This window comes from Chenopodium quinoa, unplaced genomic scaffold, assembly GCF_001683475.1.
Source record: "Chenopodium quinoa cultivar QQ74 unplaced genomic scaffold, ASM168347v1, whole genome shotgun sequence".
NCBI classification, from domain to species: domain Eukaryota; kingdom Viridiplantae; phylum Streptophyta; class Magnoliopsida; order Caryophyllales; family Amaranthaceae; genus Chenopodium; species Chenopodium quinoa.
Window position 1 is genome coordinate 1,415,982 of NW_018745395.1, and position 22,695 is coordinate 1,438,676.

General features: G+C 41.0%; 1 protein-coding gene across 1 annotated transcript; it reads right to left on the reverse strand.

Annotated features, from left to right (window-relative positions):
* Window positions 1-924: 924 nt before the first annotated feature.
* LOC110712931 (enhanced ethylene response protein 5-like) lies at window positions 925-8,854 on the reverse strand. The gene is made up of 13 exons (XM_021891397.1): window positions 8,172-8,854; window positions 7,914-8,032; window positions 7,727-7,820; window positions 7,547-7,636; window positions 5,516-5,581; window positions 4,519-4,608; window positions 4,356-4,412; window positions 3,017-3,078; window positions 2,304-2,391; window positions 2,006-2,082; window positions 1,841-1,915; window positions 1,661-1,766; window positions 925-1,579 (listed from the first exon to the last, which is right to left on the reverse strand). Exons 1-13 carry the CDS (start codon window positions 8,337-8,339, stop codon window positions 1,448-1,450), a joined length of 1,224 nt encoding a protein of 407 aa, XP_021747089.1. The 5' UTR covers window positions 8,340-8,854; the 3' UTR covers window positions 925-1,447.
* Between the last annotated feature and the right edge of the window lie 13,841 nt (window positions 8,855-22,695).

A 22,695-nucleotide genomic window follows, 5' to 3' on the forward strand; every position in this document is an offset into this window, starting at 1 on the left:
CGGTTCCTAAACAGGGTACCCTGTCTATCAAAGTAAGTTTAATAGTTACTTGATAAATTGTGACAAATTTTTTTTTTTTAAAGTAGATGATCACAATAAAAGCTTACAACTTTAGTATAGTACTTCAAATATAACAAACCAACGCTAATTGTCTAGAATTTTTAATACCATATAGGTTCTGGTTTCATGTACCCTATAGGGAACTTGTACTAACAGGGTACCCTACAGGTTCTAGATCCAAAATTTTATTACCCGGAAACGGAACCTGTTGCAACAGGTTCCTAATTTTATTACCCGGAACCGGAACCTGATCAACAGGTTCCGGGTTTAGAACCTGCGGTTCCGAACAGGTTCCGATTCCATATCAAGGTACCCTGAATTTTTGCTCACCCCTATTAATTACTATACCCTTTGTCACTATTTGTTTGCTCTATTGGACTTTTCACGGTTTTAAGATGCGTCTTAAAATGTAAATATCTCCATTTTTAATATGCGTAAATATTATAAAAACTTGATATTAATAAGATATACAATGAGATAAATTTTAACAAGATTCTTGTGGACTAGCCGTTGCCAGCGTTGGTCTAAAAGTCCGTAACGTTTGAGGCCTAATCCGTAACGTTTTTTGAGGCCTAATCCGTAACGACATTTGAGGCCTAATCCGTTACGTTTTTTGAGCCAAACCTACTATTAACCATACCAAGCCTAATCCATTATCCTGCCCGATAGCCAAACTATAGAGGACTGTTAATTGGTGTATATTATAATTCATCCCAAAAAAACTACATTAGCATCTTGATGCGAGAGAGATGCAGTACTTGGTTACTCCCTGGTCAACCATATACCCTAGTGACGCAATTTTAACCTGCAACGGCTGCAATGTACGTCGTCAATAAACATGTATGTGCAAATTAACAATTAATATGGAGAAATACAAACTTTCTTTCAGTTTATAAAATGAAGATTAATCTTATGGCACATGCCTATCTTATTCAAAATCTGCCTTCCCAGGTAAGTCACAACCTCTATTGTTGAGAGTTAGCTTGGCCCTAGTGAATCCCAACTGGCAATCGTAAAGGTGGAGACACAATTAGGTCTCAAATAATCGCATTGACGCTCTTCCATTTTAGTGCTATACCAGAGATACTAAGCCAAAGCACAAGAGATACAAATAAAATACATCCAGGTGAGATTGATTAGCAGTTTAGCACACAAGCCAATCTAGTATAAATTACAGGATTTTACAATCCCAGTCAAAATTTGGAAGCAATGAGACCAAGCTACAGAAAGGTCTACGATCCCTTGGCTACTTTGAGCTGCATATCTGCGTTGGCTATCAATCGTTCATTCAGCAGTTGGAAGATATGCAACTGTCAACTTGTTTTGCATCAATTAGTTTGAGGCCATGACACTGAAGCATCAGAAAGATGTTAACCTTTTTTATGTATCACAGACCCACCGGCTTGCCCATTAGTTTGGGGAAAGGGTCTTGCTTGCTAAGAACTACGACTTTACTCTTGTGTGCAAAGTACCCTTTTATAAGGTTTTTGTGAATTAGAATTGCAACTATACATTCCACCTGCATCAAAGTATTAGCACAGAGATTAAGCCCCCATTGCAACTGGTCAATAGCAGAATTAATAAGTAAAAAAGCAATCACCTCATCAAGATCCATGTGTATCTGAAGCCATTTCAGTGCTTTGACTATAATGTCCAATTTCACCTGATGTGCTTTACTTGGATCTTTTTGTTTTTGGATGGTATAGCTACAAATGTGAAAAGATACATGAATAACCAGCTTGATGAGAACATGATGTATATGAAGATAATATGCGCTTACATTTTTTTCAGTAATCTTCTGTAAACTTGCAGCTCGAGTTTTTCTAATACAAGGTAAACACCTGATCTCAAGAACCTGAAAAAAAACAAAATTCAATTCCACAATAGCAAATCAGCACACCCAATGAATAATTTTGAGGGGCCAAACATTAAAAACAAAATATACCTATCTTCGTGCTCTTGGAGAGCACACCGTAGTAGTCGGAGGTCACCTCTTCTAAGAGCTAAGACAACATCCCTGTACTGCATAATGCAAATACCACATATAAATGTACAACTTGAGTGTAACAAAAGCAGATCAAATATGTCAACAATAATAAAAATCCCAATGGTTGCTTTCTGCAAGTTTTTTAGGGAAAACGATGTTTTCTTTGCTAGGTTGTATTCCTTGGTACATGGAGAACACTTGGAAATTATTGAAATAGCAACAATTGAGAAGGCAAAAAACAAATAACATATTTCACCTCAAGAAGATTATACTTCTGCAACAGTAATTCTCCAGGCAAGATGCCTATGGAAAGCTTTACAGGTATCAGATATTTTAGGATCATCCTGTTATGTCCAAGAAACCAATATACATGTAAAAACAGAAAAAGAAGAATACAAAAGGATGCAGAAAAAGTAGGGAAACTCATATAAATGAATGTGAACTAAAGAAACCCATCCCTCTCTTCAATCATGTAAGAATAAGTAAAAAAAAATTGAGCATGAACATGGAATTTTGTCTATACAGTATAAAGAGCAGAGAAATTTCTGCTGTACTCCAGAACGTGCAAATGTGGAGACTGGAGAGAGCTGTTCAGGCAGCATCTCATACCAAGAAATCAGAGATGCAAACTGAGGCTTCTTTGCCAAGGTGGAAAGGTTGCATAGATCAAAATTTAGTATGAAGGTTACTATAATAAACAAAATGAACATAAATTACAAATATGATATGCACAAGGGTGAGCTACAAAACTTGTTGGGATAAGAATGAAACAAAGCAGAATTCAGTAGATTTTTTCTTTTAACATGTATTTCTAACTGTCAATCATTTGAACCACAATGAAAAATATATACTTAGTATATGACTTTTGCTTGCAGAAAAAGGAATATCACTTGACCTACAAGTATAATGAGACTCTCAAACAACGCAAGATATCAAGACCAGAGATTGAGAAGGGGATGCAAACAGTACCTTATATTGGCTGCATGGTCAGGATGGCAATGAGCCAGAGCATATGACAATTTCTCATCAGCCTGCAGGTTAGAGACACTGATTTTAGATATAAGGATATGCACTAGAACCATGAACAGAATTTTCCACTATAACTACCAAATCCAAAGGCAAAACTAGCAGACATTTTGTCCTAGGTTGATTCAGCAAGTGTTGTTTTGGATCTTGGTCGATCCATTATGACTTGTTAGTAGTAAACTAGTAATACAAACATATTGAGTGAACTGAGCTTTGGATCTTGTTCCCTTAACAGTGAGAGTTGTTAGTGATGCAAGAAGATCGAGGACTAATGAGTTTATGTTCAAGAGCGAGCCTCAAAAGCTGACTTTTTCACCCATACTTACAAGGGCTAGAACCAAAAGTTATAATCTTAATTAATTCTTTATATTGTATTTCCTTACTTTCTTAGAATCTTTCAATATGTTGATTCCTACAGCCTGATCTGAGGCTACAAAACATATATGCAGCACCAGTGACTTTTCCCAGCCATTAATTAATTCCTTATGTTGTATTTCTTTAATTTTCAGGATCTATGGCTCTATAAATTGTTAAGTGTAAATGAATGAGAATTGGTCCTACGTAGCTGCCTCAAGCACCTAAATGAACCAGAATGACGTTCAGTTTCCATGCTTAAAATCCATGCTCAAGTGCTCAACTGATTGGCCTCTCAGATGGAACATGTGTCCGGAAAGCTGTTTCACAGAGAGGTAGCAAACAAAGCTTTCTGACTCTTATTTTGGTTAATACATGAGTTAAGTAGGAATGGTGGCCATTCATTGACCTAACAAATAATGCTTGTATGAAACAATAGCAGTTTGCTTATTGGAGAGACCTTGAATTACTTTATAAATATCACAAAGGTTCAGACAATTGGAGCAAGGACAAATTTATTTCATGGACTTTCAAAATCATATGACCAGTCAAGAGATGCAGACACTGATTGCTCAGCTTAGAATGTTTGGGTTGTCAATCTGGAACTTAAAAACACTAATTGCTGATCTTTGTAATTCAGAACAGTCGTATTCTTATAATACTCAAGATTTATGAGCTGTATGTTTATTTCTAGATAAACTACAAGAGTACAAAGGAACCTAAATATTTCACAAAAAACATAGAGAGCTGTTTTTTTTTTTTAATTTATTTATTTTTTTGGTAAATAGCGTAGAGAGCTGTTTAATCACAGTTTCTTAACAACTTACAACTACAGCAGATCCTCCAACAAACATTTGTATAAGACGTAAGGTAATTTTACAGGTTTAATAAGAGAAAATTATTGCTGTACAAAAACAGAAAATCTTACAGCTAGGAAATTTTCATTGAAAACTTCAAGTCGGCCCGTATAATACATGTAAGTCACCTGCCACAACATAGGAGTCCAACATCTCCTGAATATAAGCATATATATTGATATATGTATTTTGACAGCAATAAACAACGTTTGGAAACAATGCATTTTGAAGTACCTTATCTCTGGGTGGGAACTCCTCAAAATCAAATATACGAGCAGTCTCAATGCTTCTTATTACACTTCGACAGAGATGGACAGTACCAAGCTGTAAAAAGGCAAATAATACAAGTTCATCAAATCATGAGATCTCCATTCCTTAGACATAATCAAGATTATAGAACGATGAATTCACTAAACTAAGTCCAGTCATACATAACATGACATTAAAACTGTGTTTGGATAGCAATAGTGAAGGGAAAGGGAAAGGGAAAGGGAAAGGGAAAGAGAGGGGAAGGAAAAAGAGGGAAAGGAAAGGGAGGTGAGGTGAGGTGAGGGAGAAGGTGACCTTCCATTTTCCTTCCAAATCTCTCCAACAATGGAGGGATTTGATTTATTAAAAGGGAAAGGAAATGGATCCTTCCAATTCCCTCCCTTCCGTCCTTGCATTAGATATCCAAAGTTTGGAGTTGCTGCAAGTTCACTTAAGGAGCATCATTAGAAGCTAGAGTAAAGAAGAAAAATTCATGTCATAAATGCAGCAATGGCAGTTTTGTGGTGCTGCTTGAGTTTCCCAAAGAACCATGCTAGCCATTCACTGCTTTGGGAGCAATGGCAATTTTGAGGTGCTGCTCGAGTTTTTTAAAGAACCATGCCAGCTAGACATCTGCTTTGCGATAGAATTTCTTTTTAGCATCTTCTTGGGCTAAGGCAAAGGGAGCTTTTAGTAGTTGTTCAGTGGGAGATATAAAGAAACTGAGCTAATTTGTAATCTGATTTTGCTTCTGTTCATTTATTAAAAATAAAAATCCTATATTACACGGGTGAGCCCTGTTATAATTCTTACCTTACATCAATTTCTAGTCTAATAGGTGAAAGAATCACCCATTAAATACTTATGATGGAGTGATACAATTAGCAATAACAGCACATATTTTACATGAGATAAGATCATTTGATTATGACAGAATGGAAAAGAAGGCATTAAAGAGATTAAAGCAACAATCAAAATGCACCTTGAAGTAGATTTTGAACAACTGACAAGTCACATGCAAAGCTCCAACACGTTTTGGCCCTTTTCCCTGCCAAACACAGCAGCTCATATCAACAGCATTCCATCAAAACAATGAATCTAAGCATGGTTCCTGGAACAGCCCTCTTCGATGCAAACAGGCAGAACTCAAGAAGACACAGCCACCATGCATATACATGATTTTCAAAAAGATAGGATGAGATGATAAGAAACCAAGAACAAGAGGCCACAAGATTTACCTAGTTTACAGTTTGCAAGTTTAGCCTACAGATATCTTACAATAAAGCTAACCAGATTATGTGAAGACAGGAGTCTGAAATTTACTCATCTTTTCGTCAAGTATTTGTTTCTTTCTTTCTAAGGTGATACACTGATGAGCAATAATCCTTTGTTTAAAATTTTCTTTCTTTCTAAGGTGATACACTGATGAGCAAAGACTTATCCCTAAGTTCAAGATTCAAAGTTTGGCTCTGTGTAGGGGGGATGATGAGCTTAAGTGGTCTGTTAGCTACTCTAGATCTAGTTAGCTGAGTAGGGCTAAAGCGTTAAATAACACAACCAGAAAGACTCATGAGTTACGCTAGACTTTGACATTAAATTTTTACATGTAAAAATACTGGCTTGCATTTACTTGTAAAGACTTCACACTAGTGAGGATCCCAATATAATAGCAAAGATATCCAAAAATAGCTAAATGGTTGGAATTATTTTTAATTTGGTTCAAGATGTAAACTACATTAAACTTCAAGTTTTTGAGTTTGATAAAGTTGGAGCTTGGAATGCTTCTAACGAAGTTGAGATCACCTGAGACTAGCTACTCCAAGTTGGAGTTTGATCTAAATCATTATCAGCCTTAGCTTCACCTAAAGGTGTGCTCTTTTCACCTTTATCTCACTCATCTAAATTTAATAACTTATCTTGAACCTATCTAAACTTATTGGTCCTAAAATTAACCAGAACATATTAAAACTTTATTAACCTTCAATTACCTTTGTTAACCTTGGAACTTAACTTATGGCCCTGAACTTTATTTATCGAACCTATTAGCCCAAGAAACTTAGCAAGTGAATATAAAGTGAGGAAAAACTTTAGAGTTATCATCACTTTCTCCATCCCTATATGATAGGCCATATGTCTTTTTTGGTCTTCCCATATATAAAAAGTGAAGAATATTTGTAGTACTTTAACTAAAATACTTAGAAATGACCAATCTAATGAAGCCTAACAAAGAACAAATAGAGGGAGTATTAGGTATGCCTTACAATTTTGTCATGGCCTCCAACTCCAGGTCTAGGCCTCTTAATATTTCCATTTCCAGCCTACTTCACACAATCTATGAGGCAATGGATAATGTCCATTAAGGATCTAAGTAAGGCAATTTTCTAACTTGCAGACCTAAAGTCAAAAAGGTGCTCAGAGTACACTTTAATGCTTGAAATCGTCTTGAATTACCTCAGCAAAGTAGTATAAGTTTTTTTCATTACAAAAACAATAGTGAATCTAACTTCCAAATTTTCTAATTGATCTGAATACATGATATTAGTATAATGATGCATTACTATGAAATTCTCGAATTCATTTTTACAACTTACATCACAATATGTATTAAGTGAATTTAACTCGTGAACACCATTTAAACAACAGAATTGTGTACTCACAAGGAGCTCGCAACTCCAAAATTATTATAGTGATATGAAGAATTTACTTATAAACCTAACAAACTTTTCCCCAAACTCCCTAAAACTATTTTCGACTAAATTCCCAAAATAAACCCTTTACTTTCCTGGATTCTCAAAAAAACAAAAAAAAAAAAAACAAAAACATGATAACTTGATGGCATACCACGGTCATGTCCTCACCTAACCAGTAACATGCCTTCAAAGCTTCAATTTTCCTTTCGAAATATACAATATAAACCCACAAACTACAAAAAGCAGCAATGATAATAAAAGCATTGTATATGCTGAATCAAAAACGAAACTAAAGGGACTAAGAAGGAAGTGAAGAAACATACAGCAAGGACACCGAAAACTTTCATGAGAAAAGAACCAGCCGCCTTCAATTTGTCCGGGGTTTTACCATTTGATGCCAACTCTCTATCAGCCTATGATCACAGCACACAAAATAATTCAAACAAATGCCATAACCAATGCCAATAACTATCCAACTATAGTATAGTTTACATCAATCATACCCTCTCAGCAATAATCCTAATCTCATAAGCAACAATATATAACGCTTCCAACGCCCACGCCGATTCCCAGTTCCGAAATTCCTGTATAAATGCACTAAACAATCACCCATTCCAAATTACAACCTACCCTTAATAATTCAATAAAAATAAATCAATCTCAAATTAAATGAACAAAAAAATATCATACTTAGCAAATTTCTCATAGGAATTATAAGAATCAACCAATTGACCAAGCTTGTAACACTGCAAAGCTCGAAGCAAAGGAACCAAAGTTTCATGTGATTGTCTAATCAACCTACTCACATCCTGTAAAATTCAATCAAAACCCATAAAATTGTAATACAATATAAGATTGAAAGACAATTACTTTAATAATAATAATAGTAATAATTAAGAATTGAAATAGTTTCATAAGCATAAACCCTAGGATGAAGAAGAGAAAGACCTGGAAGATGTTGAGGGCGTCGGCAACAGAGAGGAGTTTGGGATTGTTGGAGGAGAAAGAAAGAAGGCGACGAAGTAAAGGTCCGTTTTGAGTAGCAATGGCGTCGGAGTAGTTGTTGAGGTAATCTGTTATTCTTCTGTGCGCTTCGCCCATGCTTATGTACGCCATTGTTATTGGTTTCTTGCTCTAGTGCTTGCAAAGCAGCAACTGGGGAGTTTTGAAGTGAAGTTGTAACAGGCAATAGAGCACCAATAGCCAATACTTTTAGTACTCGCAAGACAAGACTCACAAAGTCACAAGGGATGTGATTATGTGAAAAAAACAACTATTTAGGGCTAGTTTGGGTTAATAACTCAGTGTTGGTTTGGAATCGGAAAATTTATTAATTTGGCGTATTGAAACTTGATTATTAATTTAATTGTTGGATTTTTTTTTTTTTTTTGTTTTTGTTTTTTGACAAATTATTTTTCATATTTAAAAGTTTAAAATTGATATTCCGTAATAAATATTAAAAATCGCGCATTACATGGGAGTAGTTCTAACAATCTTTATACCTTGAAAAGTACAAGATTACTCTTATAAATAGTGTAATTTCAATTATACCTTTCAAAATATGTATTTATATATTAATGACAGCACACCAAATAATTGGATATTTAGCTATTCAAATCATCTATGTGATGACATTCTGTTATTCTCTTGCCAATTAGCATTCTGTTATTTTGGTACAATGAATGTATTAGATTCTCTGTCAGTTAGTTAGGCTCAGCACCTTAGTGCATGTAATAAAGTTGTGATGGTGTAATGGTTTAAATCAAGCAATCAGAATATCTTTCTTTATTCTCTTCTCCTAATCTCTTCTCTAATTGTATTTCCTGTACATTATTGAATTATTTGCATCAGATTTCTTTTAGTTATCATGGTATCAAAGCCAATCAATGTAGTGATAGAATATCATCTATTGATTGCTATTCTATTATTCTTTTTTTCCCTTATATTAAATCTCTTTTCTTCTCTTCTTCTCTCTTCTTCTCTCCTCTTTCTCCTAATCTTCTTCTGCATCAATGGCTGGTGGTGGCAAGATCTCATTTCAGGATATGCTAAATCCTTTTTTTCTTCACCCTTGTGATAGTGCTACTTTGGTGCAAGTAGACAAGCTGCAAGGATCTTCTGACTACAGGGTTTGGCGTAGAACAATGGAGATTAATCTTTCCTCCAAACGCAAGCTTGGATTTGTGCTTGGTACAATTGAGAAACCAATTGATGATGAATTAAAAGCTGAGCTCTGGAACACCTGCAATGACATGGTAATTACCCGGATCACTCATAATGTTTCTTCCAATGTTAAGAAATCTATTATAAACTTAATAAGGATCTATTTGAGATAACACAAAACTCCATGCTTGTGAATGAATATTATACATTATTGAACGCTTTCTGGGAAGAATTAGATGTTATGAACATGCTGCCTGCTATATCTAATCTTAGTGTAGAAGTGCAAATCCTTTTGAATGCTTTTAACGCTCAGAGAGAGAGGAGGCAAAGCTCTTCCAATTTCTGAATGGATTGGATGAGGCATATAACCCTTAAAGAAGTCATTTGTTTCTCATGATTCCCTTGCCTTCATCAGAGACTACTACTGCTACTATGTAACAAGAAGAGGCTCAAAGAGAGGTCTTAAACCTCAACAAGTGTGCAAGTGATCCAATGGCTCTGTATAGCAAACCTGTTGGAGCTAACAAATCATTTGTGGGTGCACAACATTTGGTCTTAAAGGCCATAGAAGTGACAAGTGTTGGACTATCATTGGCTATCCCAGTTGGCATTCTAAGCATAACCATTCAACACCTCTTAATAGATCTAAATCCATTGGTGCTCAGAGATGGAATTCTAGTCCTAAAATGGTGGTTCAAAAATTGTTGTTGTGGCTCAAACCAATTCAGGTAATGGTGGGTTGTTGTTCACACCCCAACTATTGGAACAATTAGCCAAAACGATGCCTAAGTTGATGACTTAGGCTAAAGGTTTTGAGACTGATATCATTTCTCAAGCATGATCTCATGTGATGCTGCAGTAAGCTCAAGTGAGTGGATCATAGACTCTAGAGCATCGGATCATATGGCACCACACTTGAAGAATCTGAGTGAGATTAAAGGAGTGTGTATAACACTCCCAAAATCAATCTTCCCACTAGTGACAAGGCTGAGACCACTCACATGGGAAATTCTGTACTTGAGATAGGTCTCACACTTGTGCTGTGTGTGCCATTGTTCAAGCACAATCTTCTATTAGTGTAGAATCTAATTCACAACAGTCAATGTGAAGTGTGGTTCTATTCAAGCTATTGCCTGATTCTTGACACTAACACAAAGAAAATCAGAGGTTTGGGAAGAATGAGAGATGGTTTGTACTATCTAGTGAACCATCTCACAGATCCTTGGGCACAGGACATCTTGCTTAAAGGCAAGATGACTTCTCTTAGCTTAAATAGCAACATTGAAAAAGAAGTGACCAATGAAACAAAATCTCTCACCCTTTGGCATCACAGACTAGGACATGCATCTCTTGGAAAACTTAAGCATATAGCCTGTGTGAAACCCTACATTCAGCAAACTACAAAGGTTTGCATCACTGTCCTATGTCAAAGTTCACCAAGCTACCATATACTCTGAGTGATTTACATGTCTTTTGAATTGATTCATATGGAAATTTGGGTTCCATATAAAGTTTTCTCTATAGGCAAGTACAAGCTAATTCTAACCATAGTGGATGATAACAGTAGGAATACTTTGGTATATTTACTTCCATACAAATCAGACTCTCTCAAGACTTTGGAAACCTTTCACTCATATGCTCAGACACAATTTCAGGAAAAAAAAATCAAGTTTATAAGGCCTGACAATGCCTTGGAATTTGATAATGGCCCTTGTCATTTATTCTTTGTCAAACATGCCATTATTCATCGGACATCATGTGTAAAAAAAAACTCAGCAGAATGCAAGGTTGGAAAAAAAGTGTAGGCATGTGCTGGAAGTAGCAAGAGCACTGAGGTTCTAAGCTTCTATGCCTTTGTTATATTGGGGAGAGTATGTTTTGACTGCAACACACATTATTCTTAACAACAAAACTGCATTTAAGGGTTTGTCTCACAAATCACACAATTATGATCACTTGAAAGTATTTGGCTGCTTGACATTTGCTTATAATCCAGAGCATCCAGTTTGAAGCCAGAGGGGTACCTTGTCTTTTCTTAGGGTATCCAGCAACTCAGAAAGGTTACAACATAAAAACCTGATAACCAAACAAACCTTTGTTTCCAGGGATGTCATCTTCCATGAGCATATCTTTTCGTACCACTCTTCCTCTCAATATTCATATATGCAACCCCTTGTATGAACCTATTACTACTAACTTCCTTAATTTTGCAGACACTAAGTCAGATGACACTCCACCTACCTCACCTACTTCACACTCTAGCCCTTTAACTCAATCTGATGACAGCACGTCTTCCACACCTCAAAAATTTCCCATAACAACTACCTTACCAAAATCTTCTCCCATTCCATCTCCATTAAGAAAATCCACCAGAGATCATGTTCCACCTGTTTGGAGCAAATATTACATCATGCTCAACAAACCATCCTTTCACATTTCCAATCTTGTTGTTACCACCATTCAACTTGATTTCAATTGTCTCTTGTCATCTCTAACCAAGGAAACTGATCCAATTCACTTTAAAGATGTTGTTAAGCACTCACACTGGGTCAAAGCCATTAATTCTGAGCTAGAAGCTAATACCTGGGACATCACTACATTACCGGTTGGTAAGAGTGTCATTGGATGTAAATGGCTTTATAAAACAAAATACAACCCTGATGGCAACATTGAAAGACATAAATCCTGACTAGTCATTCTTAGGTGCAAGTAAAAGTATGGCATAGACTACTCAAAAACTTTTGCTCCAGTCGCAAAAATGACAACTGTCAAAACACTATTAGCAGTTGCAGCTCTGGAAGATTGGTTTGCTGTGCAAATGGATGTCACCAATACATTTCTGAATGGCAATCTCTTAGAATATGTATACATGAAACTGCCTCAAGGATACACATGACTTAGGAGTAGAATACAGAAATTTGCAGATATTTCTCTTGTTCCTAAAGCTAATCCTACCTTAGTGTGCAAGATAAAGAAATCATGGTATGGGCTCAAGCAAGCTCCAAGACAATTGTTTCACAAGTTGTCTTGCATCTTGCTTCAAATGAGCTTCACGCAATCCAAATTGATTACAGTCTCTTCACAAAAATCAAAGACAACTCTTTCACTCTTGTCTTGGTCTATGTGGATGATCTTCTCATATGTGGCAATAACATGTCAGAAATCAACAGTCTCAAAACTCTCTTGTCTGAGGTCTTTCACATGAAGTATCTAGGTCCTGTAAGATATTTTCTAGGTATTGAAATAGACAGATCAAGAGCTGGCTTCTTTCTCTCTCAAAAGAAATACACTATAGATATTCTTAAAAAGTTTAGTACGATGTAAACCGAACCTTTACAGCTTCCAATGGGCAGTCACCTAAAATTAACTGCAAATAAGGGTTATATTCTTCCTAATCTTGGCTTGTATCAGAGATTACTTGGTAGACTCATCTACCCAACTATTACAAGAACTGACATTGCCTTTTCAGTTCATATATTAGCTCAATTCATGCATTAGCCTACTACATTCCATTTGCAAGCTGCAAAAAGACTACTCAGATATCAAGTTGGTACTATATCTCAAGGTATTTCAAAGCTAACAACTTACTGTGACAGTGACTGGGCTAGCTGTCCTATCTCCAGGAAATCCACAATTGGTTACTGTATTTTTCTAACTGACTTCTATGTTTCCTGGAAAGCTAAGAAGCAACCCGTCATTGCTCATCCATCTACAGAAGCAGAATATAGAGCCATGACTCTTACTACTTGTGAGGTGACTAGGCTCACAACTCGATCTCCTACAAGATCTAGGATTGAAGAATTTACCACCAACTGTTCTGAAGTGTAATAATTAAGCTGCCCTTGCTATTGCTGCTAATCCCGTTCTACATGAGCGCACAAAACATGTAGAGATTAATTGCCACTATGTTTGAGACCAGATTCACCAAGGCACTATCAAGACTGAGAAGATTGCTTCCTCTAACCAGATTGCTGATATTCTGACAAAAGTCCTTCCTGTTTAGCTGCATAATCAACATGTTAACAAGCAGGGAGCATTTTTTTTTTTATTTTTGCCTTTCTAGCGATGACAATTTTATATGGATATCCATTAACCCGATCCACCCGCTATAATAAATGGACGATAATCTGATTTAAATGGATGACTGGCAGATGATGGATGAAATGGGTGACGAACGGATCGGATTTTGATGGAGCTCCAAGCCATCCATCATCCGCTAACCACCTGATCCATCATCCACCCGATATATTTAAAAAAACAAAAGAGGAAATATACTAATTAGTTGACCCTTCATGAAATACACTCAGTACAGTGTATACATTGCTCATGTAAAATTATTTTAATAAAACATCCTAATACCCTTAGTGGCATTTTTTTGCTCTTCTATACCCCTTTTAATCACTATCAATCTTGCCATTGCTAGTTGTTTCGGGGTTTTCTGATGTCCTGCGGGAGAGTTACAATTCCGAGACTGGAACCGGACGCCTGTACCTGCAAAATAACGGAGACTCCTGAGAGCTCCGCCTCCAACGGTCAAGTTAGTACCTGATTAAGGAGTAATTAATACAGAAATTAAAGTAATAAGGTCTCTCTAGGTGAGAGTATTTAATGTAGGTAATCTGCTTTGCTAGCGAGATCAGCCGGTTATTAGTGTGTTCTGTCAATTATTCGGTCCCCTGATTAATGAGGATTAATCGAGTATTTATAGCCTTGGGAAGCGTGCAACTCTCTAGGTTTAAGGTAAACCTAGGGCCGATCGGGCTTCTAGACTGAAATGGGCCTTGATGGCCGGTTGTCCCATTTGGCATGGGTGGACACGTGGCGTGTCTTAAGTGGTCCGTGGAGGACGCGTGGCGGAACCTGGTTGGTCCACTTGTCAAACGGCGCTTGGTGGATAAAAATCCCCTAATCATTTGCCCCTCACAGGTGGCACGCGACTGGTCACGTGTCGCCTGTGACAGGTGTCGCACGGTGACAGGCGACGGCCCGTTACAGGTGTCACCTTGCAGACGGCCGGGAGATTCTCCCGCCCAAATTTGAATTCGGAAGCGACCCTTCGCCTTCTCATTTTGCCTATAAAAGGAAGTGCTGACTTCGGTCATTTTCACATTTGAGAATTTTTGCGAGAACATTCGGACCCCTGAACTTGCTCTGACATTTTCGGACTTTTTCTGCCTACCGCCTGTTCTGACAAGCCGACTGACCCGAACTTTCAGGACTTCATCAACTGTCATCCGTTCAGGTAACTCAGTTCTCTTACTCTTAATTTTCTTTTTATTTTTTGAAATGGCACCATGGAAGCACACGACACGCCCTAAGTTAGTGATCAGCCGGTCACCGGGGACGGCTGAATCTAGGACTAGGAGTGCCGCCTGCCCTTTTCTGGACCCATCTTTGCCCTTTATACAAAGTCCGACTGAATCTGTGTCTATGCAGAACGTGATGGCCAGAACAAAAAAGACTGCTAGAATATCAAACTCAGACGGCTCCTCCCAAAGGGTACTCCTTAGCGAAACATCTGACCAGGCGCCAGATGTGGAACGAGGCGACTGTCAAGCTGACAGTTCTGAGAGAGGGACCAAGGTGTTCCCTTCTCATCTAACCGTGGACATGTCTAATTTACCTTCTGCTCCTTCTAAGGGAGAGGAGGCGGGCCCCTCTAGGAGAGGGGAGGAGTCGTCCTCTTCGGACTCGTCAGGGGACGAGTCCGATTCCAGCTCTTCTGAGCATAGTTCTTCTGACTCAGAAGAAAAACATAACCGCCTACAAGAGGCGAGAAGTTCCCATGCAGTGGAGAAGGGGGATAATTGGGCAGAGCCGTCCGCCTCTTACAGAGAGGAAAACACCCCCTACTACTGCAGGGTGCCCCGGGGCCGGATCGCAACCATGCGAGACAACGTGGCGAGCTTTATTGCTAACCACAAAATGGGCCCGGAGTATTTACTGTTTGTGCCGGATCCAGAAGATACTGTCGTCTGGCCGGCTGGTACCAGCTATGGTGACGGCTGTTTTGGCTGCTATGTGGCGGCCATCAAAGCTGGTCTGCGCTTCCCATTACATCCGGCTGTTCAGCGGATTTTAGATGGGTATGATCTGGGGTTATGGCAGTTAGCCCCCAACTCTTGGGTAAACGTACTCGGCTATGTGGCCGGGTGCGAACTGAACGGGGTGGAGCCAAGTTTTGAGGCTTTCGCCCACATGAACTATCTCAGCCGGACCCCTAAGTCGGGAGGTACCGGCTGGTATCAACTAACAAGCCACAGGGGTTACCTCATGACGAGAGGTAAGGCAAACAAATGGAAGGATTGGCGGAACACCTTCCTTATTATCGAGAGTTCAGACACGGAGCTGAACAAACGTTTTAACAAGTGGAACAGGGATCCGCCTCTTCTTGCAGGCGGCCGCAGCATGCCGCCTGTTCCCCCAAAGGCTAAAAGAGAGATCCTAGACAAAGGACTCTTCAAAGTAGAGACTAGGGTGAACTCTACTTCAGGGGTACGAGAGCAAGTACCCCTACACTGCGTCCCGAGCTTCAAGTGGCTCTATGATGAGTACTTCTTGGCCGCCTGTGGCCTCGGCAGTCGGTGCTCTAGAGGTAGCCGGCCTGACGAATACTCTGTTTTCTCACGCCTTGTTTACTTGGGATTTTTACTAACTTTGCTGTTTATTTCTTTCAGCCGACGCCATGAGTAAAATAACAGCATCTAAGACTGCGGCGGCCATGCTGCGGGTTTCGCTAATGAAGCAGTCGTACGCCGACTCCCCCAGCAAGGAGGCACCCTTGGTAAGCTTTGAAAACTCTTCCCCTTTAAGTTGTATTATGCATATACTAACTCTTTTTGTTTTCAGTCTGGCACTCCAAGGGCTTCTTCCTCGCAACAGCCGGACCCCAAGGCCCGGAGAACGACTGTTGCAAGCTCTCCTGGGTCTTCCAGGAAAACAGTGGCGGCTGAGAAGCAGCCGGCCACTTCTTCAAAAACCCAGGCGGGGCCGCCTAGATGTATGGACACTTGCTTGTAAAAACTCACTCTTGCTTCCTTCTTGATTAGGTCTAACTTGTTTTTCCTTTTGCTTAATGCAGCCGGCCCCCAGGGACTTGACTTGGTTGAGGTAGCCAAGTCAATGGTTAAAGTAGTTCCTCCCTCTGACAGGGAGGCGGTCAAGGGTGCCGGCACCCTTGACCTCGATGGAATTTCGGGGATCCTAGCTGAGGTATACCCTTTTGAAGTTCCAGGACGCCTGTTAACCCTTATGATTGGAAACTGACGCCTGTTTTTCTTTGTACTTAGGCCCTGCTCCGAGTCAACAGCCTTCGCAAGCCGATTGATCGGAAAAACAAAGAGGTAAAGGCCGCAAAGGCTATGGCCGCCTCCAGCTGTGATAAAGCAATGTTTCAAATTGCCCAAAATGAAGTACTGACCTTTGATCTTCTTTATTATCAGGCGCAGGCGACCGCCGCTGTTCGGGCTCAGCTAGAGGCGGCCCAAAAGAAGGTTGACGAGCTGGAGGGGACCGTCACCAAACTTAAAGCCGAGCTGAAGCCCCTTCGTCAGAAAATGCACTCTTACGAAGCCATGGAGAAATCTTTGGCTAACGTGAAAGAGCGCCTGGTGAACCAGGAGAAGAGTCTTACCCAAGAGCTCTCGGACAAGGCCGAGCAAGAGAAACAAGAGCTCGTCCGGGAGATGGTGGAAGACTCCGCCCAAATCCAACGCATGACCTGGGAACGACTGTTCCCCAGTGCCGACTTTGCCTCATGGGAAAGAACGTACCGCCAGTGTTCGGAAATATATAATCAACAGATCCTGGCGGCTGCTGAAGAAGAGGCGATGGACGTTGCGTTGGAGGAGGAAGAGCCGGTTGTGGCGCTTGTGCCACTTGGGGGTAAGGCATCAAAAGATGATGCAGCTAAGGCCGAGTCCAGCAAGAAGAGTGCTGACCAGGCGGCTGCTGCTGATACTGAACTGCCCCCTTCTTAAGCTTTAAGTGTATTTTTTCTTTTTTTTTTTTTTTTTTTCACGGCCTGCGTGCCGTTTGCTTTGTAATTACCCGGCCAGGGGGCCGGGGTTTTGAATATTCTGCTGGTCTTTTATGGCCGGCTCATTTTAATCAAATTTTTTGTTTTTGTTCAAATTTGTCTAAGTTAAATTTGCTCACTAGACAGACTGTTGTGCATGGCCGAACGTTAAGACAGGTACAAATAGTAAGTATGCCACCTATGCCCCTGGACGACTGGTTGTCTGTTTCCAGGATAGATGATCAGTCGGCCATTTAATCAATCGGTATTCGAACTCTTTATTCAATTTGACCAAGTAAATAGAATTACCAAGTAGCCAAGGAATTTAAGTAGGAAAACAAGCGGCGGGTACCGGTTGTTTCCCTTTATTGCCAATGTTGGCCTCTAATTTGTTATTTGTTAACCTAGCAAGAGTATTGGTTGAGAGCCTTTGTTTATCAAAAACAGGTGGACGACTCGTACCTTTTAGGCTCAGTACTAAGTTTGAGTGACTATTAAGTTAACATAGGAGTTACTTAGTCTTCGTCACAATCTTGATTGAGTAGTAAAGGTATCAGGCGGCGTAGGCCGGCTAGACCCCTTGATTCACCAATGTTTGTTGGCTATTTACTCAATAGGTTATCCAGTAGGAATAGGGGTTCGAGTGCCCTTGTTTGTATAAAACAGGCGGACGACTCAAACTTTTTAGGTTCCATACCAAATTTGAAGGAGTGACTATGAGTTAACTTTGGAGTTACTCAGTCGCCGTCACTTTTGTTTGAGAAGTAGAGGTACCAGGCGGCGTAGGCCGGCTAGACCCCTTGATTCGCCAATGTTTGTTGGCTATTAACTCAATAGGTACCCCCTGCATTTATCCCAAGTAATACAGGCGGTTATCTGACTCAGATGTCAACTGCTACCACTGGTTTGGTTAGTGATAGAGTTATCCTTGTCTCAAAAACGGCTACGTGGTTGCCCTTTGGGACAGTCGTATAGGTGCCGTGTAATTAGTTTATAGAACAATGTTCCACCCAAAAGGGAGCTGCTCTCTGCGACGAATTTCATCCGAATGGATGCCGCCGGACGCCTGCTATAATGTTGGGACAGGTCGGATTAGAATTTAAAAGTTAGATCAGTTGACTAGGCGCCTGGTCTGATCATTCGGCCGGTGGCCTTGGTAAGTTCTTGGTGAACGTAGGTGCTAAGTCAAAGAAGGGTAGCCGCCTGTTAGGCACAGGGTCGGCCAGGCCCTAATCTTTTTAGCTAAGTATTGTGAGTAAAATACTCAATGGAGAGTAGCCGACTGTAAAGGTACAGACGGCATGCCCCTCTGATGATAAAGTGAAAAAACTCAATGGAGAGTAGCCGACTGTAAAGGAACAGACGGCATGCCCCTCTGAAGATAGAGTGAAAAAACTCAATGGAGAGTAGCCGACTGTAAAGGTACAGACGGCATGCCCCTCTGAAGATAGAGTGAAAAAACTCAATGGAGAGTAGCCGACTGTAAAGGTACAGACGGCATGCCCCTCTGAAGATAGAGTGAAAAAACTCAATGGAGAGTAGCCGACTGTAAAGGTACAGACGGCATGCCCCTCTGAAGATAGAGTGAAAAAACTCAATGGAGAGTAGCCGACTGTAAAGGTACAGACGGCATGCCCCTCGTAATACAAAATTGAATAGTAAGTGCCAACTTTATTAAGTAGCTCTTTACTTTACATCATTCAAAAGAAATATTTCTTAAGGTTATCTACATTCCAAGTTCGAGGCAACGGTTGTCCGTCTGGTGTTTCCAGACGGTAGGTACCGTCCCTGACTTCCGCATAGATTCGGTAGGGTCCTTCCCAGTTGGGAGTTAGTTTGCCAGACTCGTTAGCCCTACCAACTGCTTCCATTTTTCTAAGTACAAAGTCCCCTACTTTGAGTGGACGCCTGTGCACTTTTTTGTTGTATGATCTAGTCATTCTCAGGCGGTAGATTTCATGGCGCAAAACAGCATTGCCCCTCTTTTCAGGAAGTGAGTCTAATGCCAGGCGCATAGCTTCCCAGTTTGCCTCTTCGTCATATAGCATTACTCGAAGAGTCGGCTCGTAGTGTTCTATTGGAAGAACAGCTTCTGCACCATAAGTTAGGAGGAATGGAGTTTCTCCAGTCGCCCCTTTTTCAGTCGTCCTAATGGCCCAAAGAACATGTGGTAGTTCATCTGCCCATAGGCCGCCTGCTCGTTCAACTTTTTTCTTGAGACCGTCTGAGATGATTTTATTAAAGGCTTCTACCTGGCCGTTTGCTTGTGGACGGCCGACAGATGCAAAGTAATGTCCAATTCCTTGGTCTCCCAACCAGCTTTTGAGAACAGGCGTCTCAAATTGGGGACCATTATCAAAAACCATAGACATGGGAACCCCGAACCGAGTGATGACGTTTTTCCAAATGAATGAAATTACATCTTTCGTCTTGATTCCCTTTACAGCCTCCGCCTCTACCCATTTAGTGAAGTAGTCAACGGCAACAAGTATATACCTTCTGCCGCCTGTAGCAGGCGTATATGGACCCAGAATGTCCATGCCCCACTTAGCAAACGGTAGTGGGCTGTGAATAGTAGTGAGGTCAGTAGCCGGACGGTGAATTAATTTGCCAAACCTTTGGCACTTGTCACATTTTTTCACCATCTCCATTGCATCTGCTTCCAAAGTAGGCCAAAAGTAGCCCTGCCGCCTTGCCCTTTGAGCAAGCATCCTACCACCTATATGGGAAGCACAGAAACCAGAGTGAAGATCATCTAGTATCTCTCGTCCCTTTTCAGGAGTAACACACTTTAAGAAGGGTTGAAGGTGCCCCCTCTTGTGCAGTTCCCCCTGTATCATTTCAAAACAGGAGGCTCGTTTTTTCAGTGATGCCGCCTGTTGAGGATCATCCGGCAGTGTACCGTTTGTCAGATATGCCCTGATTGAATCCATCCAGGTTGAGCTTCTGTCTAGAATTCCAATAGGATTTTCCTCGATGCTTCTCTTCTCCATTACTTCCCAAAACACAGTTCGAGGAGTATCGGAGGAGGCGGATGATGCTAATTTCGAGAGTGCATCTGCCTGGTTGTTTTCTGATCTCGGTACTTGGATCAGATGGAAATTCTCAAGGGAGCCGACTGCTTGTCGGACCGCCTGTAAATATTTGATCATGGCCGGATGTGTTGCTTCGTATTCGCCATTGTACTGACTCACTATCAGTTGTGAATCAGAACAGGCGTCTATTTTCCTTGCCCCGGCCGCCTTACACATGCGGATCCCGGCTAGTAAAGCTTCATATTCTGCCTCATTGTTTGAAGCCTGGAAACTGAAGCGTAGAGCATACTCGAACCTGTCGCCCTCTGGAGATTGACATACGACGCCTGCTCCACAACCGTTTGAAGTAGAGCTTCCGTCCACATAAACCTTCCAGACTTGGTCTGGAACTTGAGAGTCAGGAGGACGAGTCATCTCTACAATAAAGTCAGCAAAGGCTTGCCCCTTCACTGCTTTTCTAGGCTCGAAAGTAACTTCGAGACTCTGCATTTCTATGGCCCATTTGATCATTCGTCCGGAGGACTCCATGGTGGTAAGGGGCCGTTTGATCGGTTGGTCGGTATACACGACGACTGCATGTGCCAGAAAGTAGGGCTTCAATTTTTTAACAGCCATGAAGAGTGCAAGACCAAATTTCTCCACTAGGGGATACCTCAACTCGGCATTTTTCAGTACGTGACTGACAAAGTAGACCGGAAGTTGACAGCCGTCCCTTTCAGCAAGGAGCACCGCGCTTAACGCATGATCAGAGACGGCCAGGTACATGTAGAGTTTTTCCTTGGGCAAAGGGCTGACCAGCCTTGGCAAGGAATGCAAGTGAACCTTTAATTTCTGGAAGGCGGCCTCAGCATCCGGCCCCCATACAAACCTTGCCTTTTTCTTAATTGCCTGGAAAAAGTATAGGCATTTGTCGCCTGATCGGCTTAGAAATCTTCCCAAGGCCGCCAGACAACCTGTTAACTTCTGAACCTCTCGGACGGTACGAGGCGACTGCATGTCAATGACCGCCTGTACCTTCTCAGGGTTCGCCTCTATTCCTCTCTGGTTGATAAGGAATCCGAGAAATTTCCCAGACTCAACTCCAAATACACATTTCTTGGGATTGAGCATGACATGGTGCCGCCTGAGTGTGGCGAAAGTTTCTCGGAGGTCCGTCAGGTGATCTTTCTGAAGTTTAGTCTTAACAATCATATCATCAATGTATGCCTCGACGTTTCTCCCAATCTGATCAAAGAACACTGTGTTTATCATTCGTTGGAATGTAGCCGGGGCATTCTTAAGACCAAACGGCATGACCGTATAACAGTATAATCCCTGATCAGTGACGAAGGCCGTCTTCTCCTGATCTTTCTTCCACAAAGGAATTTGATGAAAACCAGAATAGGCGTCCATAAAACTCATCAAGGCATGGCCGGCTGTTGAGTCGACCAGGTTATCAATTTTTGGCAGAGGGTAACTGTCTTTGGGGCACGCCTTGTTCAAGTCTGTGTAGTCTACACACATTCGCCAGGTGCCATTCGGCTTTTTAACAAGTACCACATTTGCAACCCAATCTGGGAAGTAACATTGCCGAATGAACCCTGCATCAAGTAATTTTTTGACTTCGGCGGCGGCCGCCTGACCTCTTTCTTCACCATGGTTCCGCTTCTTTTGCCGTACCGGCTTCTTTTTCGGATCCACAGCGAGTTTGTGTACTGCCAGATCAGGACTAATGCCTGGCATTTCATGGACTTCAAATGCAAAGATGTCCTTGTATTCTTTCAACAGGTTGTGAAAGTCATCACCAAGGTTTCTCAGAGCAGTCGTCCCAACTTTGACTGTTCGGTCAGGGCGGGAGTCGTCTAATATCAGGTCCGTATGCTCACCAGCCGGCTGAGGGCGGAACTCATCCGGCCGGTCCTCTGCCAATGATTGCTATTTTCTTGCCTTTCTGGCGGACTCTGTCTGGGACGCCTTTCTTTTTCTGTCGCCTGTTTCTTGAACAGGCGCACTTTCCTTGACATTGTCAAGGTCTGTTTTTTCTCCACTTGACCCAGTGGCCTTAGCAGTGGGTTTGACATCCGAGAGATAGCACTCTCGGGCAATCCTCTGATCTCCCCTTAGGGAGCCGACTGTTCCATTGTCCCTTTCAAACTTAAGCAGCATAAGTGACGGGATTATAACAGCCTTGGCACTATTCAGGGTTGGGCGACCCAGAATCATGTTGTAGGCAGAGAGTTCCTCTACAACTAGGAATCGGACTACCATGTGTCGTCCT

Bases quoted from the DNA above. Each gene is read 5' to 3' on its own strand.
- LOC110712931 (XM_021891397.1), bottom strand. From the start codon at position 8,339: ATGGCGTACATAAGCATGGGCGAAGCGCACAGAAGAATAACAGATTAC. The intron at 5,582-7,546 runs GTATGTTTCTTC...TGTGTTTGGCAG, and splicing joins AAGTTTTCGGTGTCCTTGCT to GGAAAAGGGCCAAAACGTGT. The intron at 3,079-4,355 runs GTAAGATTTTCT...TCTAACCTGCAG, and splicing joins TCAATGAAAATTTCCTAGCT to GCTGATGAGAAATTGTCATA.